Source organism: Schistocerca nitens, chromosome 3, assembly GCF_023898315.1.
Source record: "Schistocerca nitens isolate TAMUIC-IGC-003100 chromosome 3, iqSchNite1.1, whole genome shotgun sequence".
NCBI lineage: Eukaryota > Metazoa > Arthropoda > Insecta > Orthoptera > Acrididae > Schistocerca > Schistocerca nitens.
The window spans coordinates 733,453,629-733,464,450 of NC_064616.1; the positions used below are offsets into that span (position 1 = coordinate 733,453,629).

The 10,822-nt window shown below is 36.7% G+C and overlaps 1 protein-coding gene across 1 annotated transcript in view; it reads left to right on the forward strand.

Annotated features, from left to right (window-relative positions):
- Nucleotides 1-10,211, forward strand: part of LOC126249409 (uncharacterized) — a 405,665-nt gene extending 395,454 nt beyond the window's left edge. Inside the window, exon 11 of the mRNA XM_049951063.1 lies at nt 8,607-10,211. Coding sequence (XP_049807020.1) covers nt 8,607-9,793 — 1,187 coding nt within the window. The 3' untranslated portion in view covers nt 9,794-10,211. The remainder of the gene's footprint in view (nt 1-8,606) is intronic.
- Nucleotides 10,212-10,822: the final 611 nt, after the last annotated feature.

The following is a 10,822-nucleotide window of genomic DNA, read 5'->3' on the forward strand; positions in this document are numbered from 1 at the left end:
TTCTACCTGAATTCTGCAGGTTCCAGTTGTTGGTTTGTGTGTGAATTGATGATTTTCAGTAGTTTTGAATGTACCTAAACTGCGTTCCCGTTGGATCCAATTTCCTGAATATATCTTTCAGTTTTAAACAACCAATTGTTTTTAACATTTATTGAGATGAGAATATGGAGATGCCTTTCTGATTGTGTCAGACTGTGTATCAGTAATTATTGAGATTTCCTTTTCATCCAAATTCTAGCTAAACAAACCAGGCTAAAAAAAATTTCTTATAAATTTTCGTTATATGTTTTGAATTAGTGATCTGCATCCAATTAACAAGATTTTCAGAACATATAATACTTGCGGTTTGATCATTATGTTGTTGCGATTTAGTTTTGCATACCAGGATTTATTTATTTTTTACAGGCGGTTCGATAGATTTGCTGTAATTTAGGGAGTCTCTCTTCGTTTACTTTACAATTTAATCCTGAAGGTTAGACAATATCCTCTAGGTGTCTGAATTTAGGTACCTTGGCTATGATGTTTTACCAAAATTAGTTACTGTAGGTTATCTGTATCTACATACATACTTAGCAGATCTGTACGGTGCGTGGCAGAGGATGTGTTGTACCATTACTAATTTTTTATTTATTGAGATTTTCGTCTATACAAAGGTTTTCCTCGAACCATTACTAATTATTTCCCTTTTTATTCCACTCATAAATAGAGCAAGAGAAAAACAACTGGTTATATGGCTCTGTAAGAGCCAAATTTCTCTTATCTTATGTTCATGGTCTTGTGCAAAATGTATGTTGGCAGTAGTAGGATCATTCTGCAGTTGGCTACAAATGCTGTTTCTCTTAATTTTTTCAGTAGTATTCCTTGAAAATAACATCATCCTCCCTCCATCCTGATGCATCTCCATAATATTTGCATGTTGATCAAACCTGCTGGTAACAAATGTATCAGCCCACCTGTGCATTGTTTCAATGTCTTCCTTTAATCTGACCTCATGGGGATCCCAGACATTGCAGCAGTTTTCAAGAATGAGTTTCACTAGAATAATATACCTTAAAACTTTGTTTATATGGTTTTCAACAGACTACAGAAAAAAACATATAAGTGTGAAAAATATATATATATGAAATATAGCACCATACTATCAAATTAATTGATAAACGAAAATGAAAAAACCAATAAATAAAAGTTACATTCTACAAAATGTTATATAGAGTTACTAGGTACCATAATTAAAATATATATATATAGAAAAATGTAAGCCTCATTTCATAAAAAAATCCATAATTTTTACTTGACGCGGCAATAGTGTACAGTGTACCCTCAAAACAGGATAATACTGTCATTATTTTTTCAGAAACATTGTGGTGTGTCACAAATTGTTTAATTATTTCTAACGCATTTACTGCATCATTAAATGTCACACAGGAATCCCGAGGCTCTTGTGTATCATCCTCATTGTCAGCTTCTTCCTTGTCCAGGTCCCGCGATGCACATTGAACTATCTCAGCGATAGTCATGGGTTCTTTAGTGATGATGTTTTCATCAACATTCACGTAATCCTCAAATGATGCCTGCTCTTCAAGTCGATTCCATTCTTCATCATTAGGTGAAATATTGTCAGTGATCATTTCCACCATGATCATGGACTTCATTTCCAAATCCAGCTTTTCGGAAACAGTTCCAAATGGTATCATCTGAAACTCTGTGCCATGAAGCTGCAATGTAGTGCATTGCCTATCAGAAGAAAAAAATTAATTAATAATTTCTCAAAGTGTTCTTTGGCTCTGGTAGCACAACACAAAATAAATGGCAAGTAAAAATCTTACCTGTAAAATGTTTGTTTCAATTTCTTCCTTTTTTCAATGTTTACACGCCTGATGGCATGCTGCATGAACATTTTGCGATAATGCAACTTGAAATTACATATTACTTCAAGGTCAAGTGGCTGGAGCTCACGCATGCAATTCGATGGAAACAATTCCACGGTCACATTTCTCAAATAGAAACTAAGGGGAGGATGTGCTGCACACCTGTCTATGAACAATAAAATCTTCCAGCCTGCTGCACCCATTTTCTCATCGACACTTCGAAGCCAGCTTCTGAAAACTTTTGTCATAAACCACGATTTCTTGTTACTAGTGCATTTTGTGGGAAACGTAACAGTGTTCTTAAAACAACGGGGCTTGGCAAATTTCCCAGTTGTAAGTGGGGGGGGGGGGGGGGGGGGGAGCTTTTCACTCCCAACACTGTTAGCACATAACAACACTGTTACACGTTGTTTACTTCGTTTTCCTCCATGGCAGTTCTTGCCTTTGAATGCCATTGCGCTGTCACCCATAACATTGTAAAACAAGCCCGTCTCATCCTCATTGAAAATAGGAGCATATTGGGACGTCATTTCTTTCAAACGGGTTTCCTTCTAATCTCACACTGTCATGGGATCAACACTTTTGCTTTCGCCACATACATTCTGACAGCTGATGCCAGGTCTTACCTTAAATTTGTGCAGCCAACCAGATGAACTACTGAAATTTTCCACACCGAGCCGAATTGCAAATTCATTTGCTTTTTCACAAAGCATTGGGCCACTAATAGGAATGCCTTCTGCTCTACGTTGCCTGAACCACTGCAACAGACAATCTTCCACATCTTCATATTTCCCGCCCCGAATGTGTGTCCGCTTACTAGTAGAAATTCTGAACACATATGCACTATCTTCAATTTCCTTTGCCTTTGCTACTATAGTATTTAAAGTAGACACAGAAATTCCTAATTCCTTGGCAATATCCACTTGCTTTTTATTTCTGTTTTCCTTCACAACTTTCAAAATTCATAGCTTTTCAGCGATAGTAATGCTTTTCTTTTTTCTTCCACTCATGTTACCAGTTCTCAACATAATTAGCAATATAGTAATATGGTACTATAGCCTATACAGTATGAGGTGTGATGTGTTTTGGGATTCCAGAGTGACATGCAACACTTCTTGTCCAGTTGTGCCCTAGTTTGGCAGAAGTTGTGTAACTTCGGGAAAACAAATGAGTGCTACACCTACTGCCAACCTCCCCTATGGCTATCAGCACAGCTGTAATAGTAAGCTTCATACGTTATACTGTACTTTCCAATACCGTATAGTCTCTGTATAAGATCTGCTTTTTGTGATGACACTATTTTTGCAGTTTATACTGTTGTTGCATATCTGTCAATCTATAAAACAGTCTCCGTGTAATAGATGGAGCTTAGGCCAGTACTATACTATCAAATTTTCTTTGACAATGATCTTTGGTGTGGTGCAAAAGGGGGTATTTCACTGTCATCAAATATTTCATCAAAGTTTCTTCATAATAGTCAATGACAACTTAATACTATTCTCTGCAGTTCAATTTTACTTATGGCATCGGCAGTATAGTGTGCTGATGTTGGCAACACCATCTTCATATAATGCAATGTTTTGTTATGAAATGTTCATATTACAAGTATAACTGATTTACTGAGCAGACAAGGGTACATACAAGAATCTGTCAACCACAGAGCAAGAAGAGATTTATTTATTTACTTCGTGGTGAAATGAATTCCCAGCAATGAATGGTCATTGCCAACATCAACACACTGCACCACCAATGTCGTAAGTAAAATTATACCTTGTCTGCAGTTGCGTGCACTGCAATTGCAGTGTCATTGCATTTGCAAGAGAAGCAGAAGAAAAGGAAACATACTTGTGTGAAGCCGTGGACTTCACAGCGAATTGCAAAAGATATACAACAAAATTTGCTACGGTAGCAGCAGGTTGAGGACATAAAGTCACATGAAAAATCCCTTTGGGATCGTAAGCTACACAGTACTTCTTCTGCCTCGAATATTTCTATCAATTCTGTTATGTATGCAACACACTATGTAAATTTGGGAGTCACACTGATAAACATTGTGTGTCAGACAGCTGCAGCGATGCTAGTGCTCCAAGCGGTTGTTTTCTACATGCAGTAAACATAAGACAAACGCATCCTTTGATCAAATCTAAGGTGAGGCGCTAGATTTGATCAAAGAAAATTTGACTAATGCCTAACTTTGGCAAAGTTCCTTATTACACTATCAGATTTTATTATAGTTTAATATCGACCTTACCAATCCACTTCTTGGCACCCCACTCTGAAACACTGCATCATAACTTGTGCACACTGTGGATATTTCGTTGGGACACCAAAAAAAAGGGGGGGGGGGGAGACGTATAAGTGAAAAACGTATAAATGAAGTTTTACTGTATGTGGTCTCTCTTACAGGCAAACCACACTTTTCTAAAACTGAAGTTGAATATTCATCTTTCCCACTATAGTCCTTACACGCTCATTCAATTTCATATTGTTTTGCAATGTTAAGACACTGCTGATGATACCTTGTCTCTGATATATCTGGGAACTTATTCCATATGCTTGTACTGTTGTTAACAGTCTACAGTGGGGAACCACATCAAATGCTTTTTGGAAATTTATGAATATGGAATCTGCCTGTTGCCCTTTACCCTTTATTTCACAGGATATTGTGTGAAAAAATGGTGAGCTGAGTTTTGCATGAGTGATGCTTTCTGAAACTGCACTGATTTGTATAAAGAAACTTTTCTGCTTCTGCAGAAGCTTTATGTTTAGCAGTCTGCTGACAGCTATTTTTTTTAACTTCTTTCTCCCAGGTCCTGACTCATTTTTCCAATACAGTATTGAACAATACAGGGAATAATTCATTTCCTTATCAGACTCTTGTCTTAATATCAAAAAATTCAGATACTTTGCTTAAAAATTTGACTTTTGACCGGGTATTAGTTAATGACTGGATCAGTTTTGTTGGTTTTCTGTCTACTTTGATTTCTCCTAATATGTTGAGCTGTTCATCTCAGTCTGTTGTATCATATGCTTTTCTGAAGCCTACAATGAACGTTTACCATTTTTCTGGTTTTGCAGATTTGTAAGATGGTTTTGAGATTGTGAATTTGTTGTCTGCATAGGCATAGTGACTACAGCGAGGCACTGGGAGACCTTCTAACAGTAGTTGTAAATAGAAATCTGATATTTCTCTTAGAAAAGTGCTTCCTACCATCAAATTTTCAGAACAGTTCGTCTGGCCAAAGGATGAGATAGATGCCTATCAAAGACTCTATGTGAACAGCGATTTCAAAATTCTTGAGTTGCAGGCTGATGCAGGTGGCATAACTACCATGTTATGTTACCTATCAATTTCCTTTTTCAGATCATCTCCAATTGCACACGACATTGGGTGGGCTCAAAAAAGTTTGGGAGTTGCTGTTGGCCTTAGTGTAAGATAAGATGTAAATTGGGAAGCACTCTTGAGACCCAGTGGGTGAAGTAAATTAAAATTGTCCTGATTCTGAAAGCCATAAGCTATGAAATCACCAAGAACACAAATATATGTGGTGTTTGGAAAGGAAACCACAACTGTTATTGTACAAGACACAGTTTTTTAAAGCTTGCAGCAACCAGAGATGTGATCGTGGTTGGAATTAGTTGATTACTCACGATTCGAGCACACTTCACAAGTGGTCTTATGCACATTGATTGATTAGTGTTACCAATACTCCTGTACATACCTAAAATTTGTTTTCATACTGTAAAGCAAGCAACCCAGAGCAAGAAACAATTTGTGTGGCATCTGGGATCCAGGAAAGTAGTAAGTGGAAACAGCATCCACTTGAACTTGAGAAAACTCTGTAGTTTTAGCACTTGATTTATATCTGCATGTACATAATTAATCTGCAAGTTACAATGAAGTGCCTGGTAGATAGTTCATCGAACCACATTCAAGCTGTTTCTCCACCGTTCCACTCTTGAACAATTTGTGGGAAAAATGAGCTTTTACTTCTCTTATTTTATTATGACAATCATTTCTCCCTACGTAGGTGGGCGTCAACAAAACATTTTCGAGCTCTAAGGAGAGATTTGGTGATTGCAGTTTCACGAAAAGATCCTATCACAGTGAAAAATGTCCTCGTTTATTGATTGCCAGCCCAATTCACATATAATATCCGTGGCACTCTCTCCCGTATTTCATGATAATACAAAACGAGCTGTCCTTTTTTCAACTTTTCTGACATCCTTTGTCAATCCTATCTTATGCAGGCGACTTAAAAGTCTCAAACTGTGGGGTCAGTTTTATGGTAGTAGTGACATGAAACTTGCCCAAAGGGGGTAAGCTGGGCACTTGTGTAGAGTGATACAGTTTGAAGAAGGTGAAAATAACAGTGGCGACATTCTGAGGTGCTAAGAAAATAAAATTGAGAGATAATACATTAGCATTTTGTTAACTGCTTTCTTGTCATGCTGTCTGGCTTGTTTGTTTGTTGTACAGCTTTCAGTATGACCACAGGTCATTATGTTGAAAGCAGTGCTGTTGTGATTGAGGCATGTCCAGTAAGGAAGTGGAGGTGTGATGCTGTGACATGTGGTGCATCTCATCATTTGTGCATCAGCATGTAGTTATTTGTTCATGGACTGGACTGTATCGAAAGACTCAGATATTTGTAAAATGTTGCAAAGAAAAGGCTTGGGAAGCCATAATGCTTCTTGACAAATTTCCCTGTTTGGTATATGCCGTAGTACAATATCATACATTTAATTGTCTGTACAGTTTTTGACACTTAAGATACACAACATTACTCTTTCTATTTAAGCCATGAAGGTGTACGCTCTTAGAATGATAAGACTGATTATGCTCTTTTTCATGCTGGTAGACATTCTGTCATAAGACAATGACATAGACTTGACTGCAGAAGTGCTTACGTAACAAATTACAAATTTGAATGCAGTACAAGTCACCAGGGTTTATTTGGGGAGCCAGTACCATAAAAAAAGTGGGCTGGGAGATGTATGGATTATTGACAGAGAATGCAACTAGTTTTGTGTGTGCCAATCAACTACTCAGTGTTTATGCTGTTTGGCAAGTGTTCTCCCAATTTATTTATATACTGTTGAATTTGTTTGTTATCTATCTGGAGCACATGAAAATCCAAGTCCTCGGCATATAAGTTGGAACAGGGTCATAATTGGGTTGGGAAAACAGATGAAGGCTGTGCAGCTATTGAAAACAATATTGTGTGTTGTAGTTGATGCAGGGGTGGGTTAAGCAGGATTTGCTACTGATAACAATTTTCTTGCTGTTCATGGTACTTGTCCAGCTGTGTTGGTGGCAGCAGCAGTAGTAGTAGTAGTAGTAGTAGTAGTAATTGTTGTTGTTGTGTTTGTTTTTTCACTAAAACATCCATTTCTTCATATAACACACACAATGTAAGTGAGACCGTGCTACCAGTTTTATAACTGTGGAGATAGCTATTCATTGAACAAATGTATTTATGGGTGCAGAACACAAAATTCGAATAAATGGAATGTTCAAGTATGTCGGAACACTGCCATGACGTGGGGTAATGCCAAGAGTCAGTCCACTGGTACAGCAAACTGTAAATAATGCTAGCACAATCAACCCTAAGGCTGTTTAAAAATGCATTACAGATATTTATGTGTAGTTCATCATAGAATGAAGAATTCAAGAAGCAGCAGCAGTGAGTACAGCATTAACCATCCTGTGAATGTATGCAACACTTCCCCTCTTAAGGTCACATGTTCATTAAGGGTGAAACCTATATTAGAGCATTGACATGAGTGATGTGTAGCAGGCTGACTTCATAGACTCTGTTGTATAAATTACCACAGATATAGCAGTAAAGAGAGCGTACAAAATTTGCAAGAAGCATGAAAACATTTTGTGCTGAAAGAATAATTTCTGAATAACCATTGAAATTAAGAATTGTTTTAATATGTCAATACTTGCATAGAATCATCAATGCTATTAGTTCCCAAAATAAGCCACCACTGTACTTGTATTATGGTATGTCGTTGCAACAATGTCGTCTATGAAACATTTCATATTTCATAATATTTATTAATTTACTTGCAGTGTAAACCTTTTTATTACTAATGAAAATGAAATGTCAATGATAATATGACACAACCTACAATTAGAACTCAGTATTGCACCTCTTGCTGAAAATGAACATAATTGTTGATAGGCTTCTTTAGTTGTCTCAACACTTAGCAGTCTTCCTATTTCAGTTGCAGTCACTGAGGGCTCTACCGAACTATATGGTTTGAAAGGCATTTTTGCCCCTTCGCAGTGTTTATGAGAAACTAGTGGATAGTTCTCTTGGAAGGAAATGTCAAAACTGGCATTTGTTGAGTTTTTACACCATTAGTCAATTATTTTGTTACATATTGCCACTTGGGTATACTACAGCTGTTAACAATTCCAATGTTCTCATTTTACATTTACTAACTGTCATCAGAGTGTATATGTTACACTATATATTCATAACAGGTGCTAGCAATGGTAAGAGAATTTGAGTGCGTTTAGCTATTACTTTTCCACAACTGAACAATTAATTTTATTTACTAGATAAAAACAGTACTTGTTATGACGGCATGTATCTTGTGATTTTGGGTGCTTAATTTTTTAACTAACCAATTAGATATTTACCTATTATGATATATTCTGTATGTGATGTTCATCATTTTGTTGCTGTACTGTATTTACTTTTTTCCCTCTTTTCTTTACAGCATGGCATGTGCGTTTAAAACAGTACTATCCCAGTGCGACAAGCCGTAAAGGTAAAAATTCTAGAGTGGGTGGAGATCAACATCATTGCAAAGACAAGAACATGGAAAAAACATCCTGTGAATCTCAAAAACAAGATTCGAAGAGAGATTACACTAGAAGTGAGAGGCACAGAAAAGAGAGGCACCAGAGTAAAGTAGATGAACAACACTCAGAAATAGGTGAAAGTGATAAACACAAGAAACATTTGAGAGAATATCATCACAGAAAACAAAAGAGGCATGAATCAGATGAAGATGGTATCAGGGAAAAGAAAAGACCAAAACTGTCTGAGGACAAGTGTAAGTCAGACGACACACATTTAGAGACAAAGCTTGACTCCGTCTCTGTAGATAAAAAAGAAAAAAGTGATACAGAAGATCCTGAAGAAAAGCACCTCACAACTAAAGTTATACAAGAATCTTGCAAGAGGATAGTGGCTGTTGATCAACAGTTTGATTTCAAGATTGATTATTACAAGAAATCTGATAACAAGAAAAGACCAGAATACACCGAGAAGGAAAATAAAGAAAAGCTTAGAGATAAAGATAAAGATCAGAAGAGGCATGACAAAAGAGTGAAGTTAAGTAGTGAGGAATACAAAACAAAAAAACAACACTCTAGTGATAATGTAGGTGAGAGGCATAGGAGGGAACACAGACATAATCAGAGCAATGAAAAAGCGTGTGAAAAAACAACTAATAACACCGAATTGAATACTAGTTGCAGTAAAGTTACTCGCTCCTCACAGCATAAAAAAGGAGTTGTATCAGAAGATAACCCAGATACATCAAGTAGCACCAAACTCGATAGTAGTGTTACTGCTGAGATCTCTGTACATTGTAGTCCTGATTTAGAACATTCTTCAGACAGAATTGTAAATACGCCAAAGAAGAGTTGTCCAGTAAATGAAGTTAATCCCAAGAGTGTGTTACAGACAAGTGTTCAAAAAGATGGTACTGAGAATTTGCAGTGTACAGAAACTGGAGTGAGAAGTGATAGTGGTGATAACCAAAAATCGTGTTCTGCTAAAAGGGAGTCTAGGTCAAAAAGTGTATCAAGGACAAATGTAAACATCTTGGACCAAATTATGGCCAGTATGAACTCAAATAGTGCACCAAGGCTTAAAGAAGACAATGACATAGTTTAAAAGTTAGTAAAATCCATATGTGCACCAGTTAGTGAATTTTCACTGACAAATATAACTGCCTTCTTAGTTCACAATTTTAAAAAAATGTAAGTACTTTTACCTTGTGAGGATTTTAATATACATCTCTCTCTCTCTCTCTCTCTCTCTCTCTCTCTCTCTCTCTCTCTGTGTGTGTGTGTGTGTGTGTGTGTGTGTGTGTGTGTTTGTGAGAGAGAGAGAGAGAATAGTATGCATAGCATGTCATATATTATAGCATGTAAATGTATTTGCAAACTTTATTGCATGAGAAACTTCCAGTTAATTATCTTGTAGGAGCACAATTTGAACTTAATTTCAGCTCTCCAAGCTGTCTTTATGAGATATCATGTGATTGTAATAGTAATGGGTAGATATAGTGATTATGAAAGGCAACTCAGTGTTTACGAGGAACAAATATTTACCCCAAGTGTCAACAATCAATTAAATTTTAATAAAAGTTTTAAATTATTCCTGGTGCGTTGAAATTTTGCTTTGAATTACACTCATAGGTTCCACTTACCTTTCATGTAGATCAGGGCTGGCCAAAAACTCTGCTTGCATGTAGTGCTCATGTGCATGTGTGCCAATCTCTCTTGCCTGCGTTCACAATTCTCCCTCTACCATATCATGCTGTCAGAGAGGGAAGAGATGGAAGCAGATTGGAGGAAAGGGGGGGGGGGGGGGTTAACTGCAAAAGCACTGTATGCAGCTTTGTTTCATATTTCTCAACAATATAAATCACAAACAAAACAAATTTTTAATATTATTCAACTTATTTTTGGCATGCTTGAAAGACATAATAAAATTTTAGTCTGGTACAAACCGTCAGCAAATTTATATCCATCACAAACTGGCAGCATACAGACGTATATAGACAGTTTCACAATTTTTTTTCACTCAGATTTCCATGCAAGCTTGATATATTTAGTTTCATAATCGAAAAAAGGCTTTCACACACGCTTGTGTTGATTGAAACATTGGTAACAGGTTTTCAAACTCATTATGGAGATG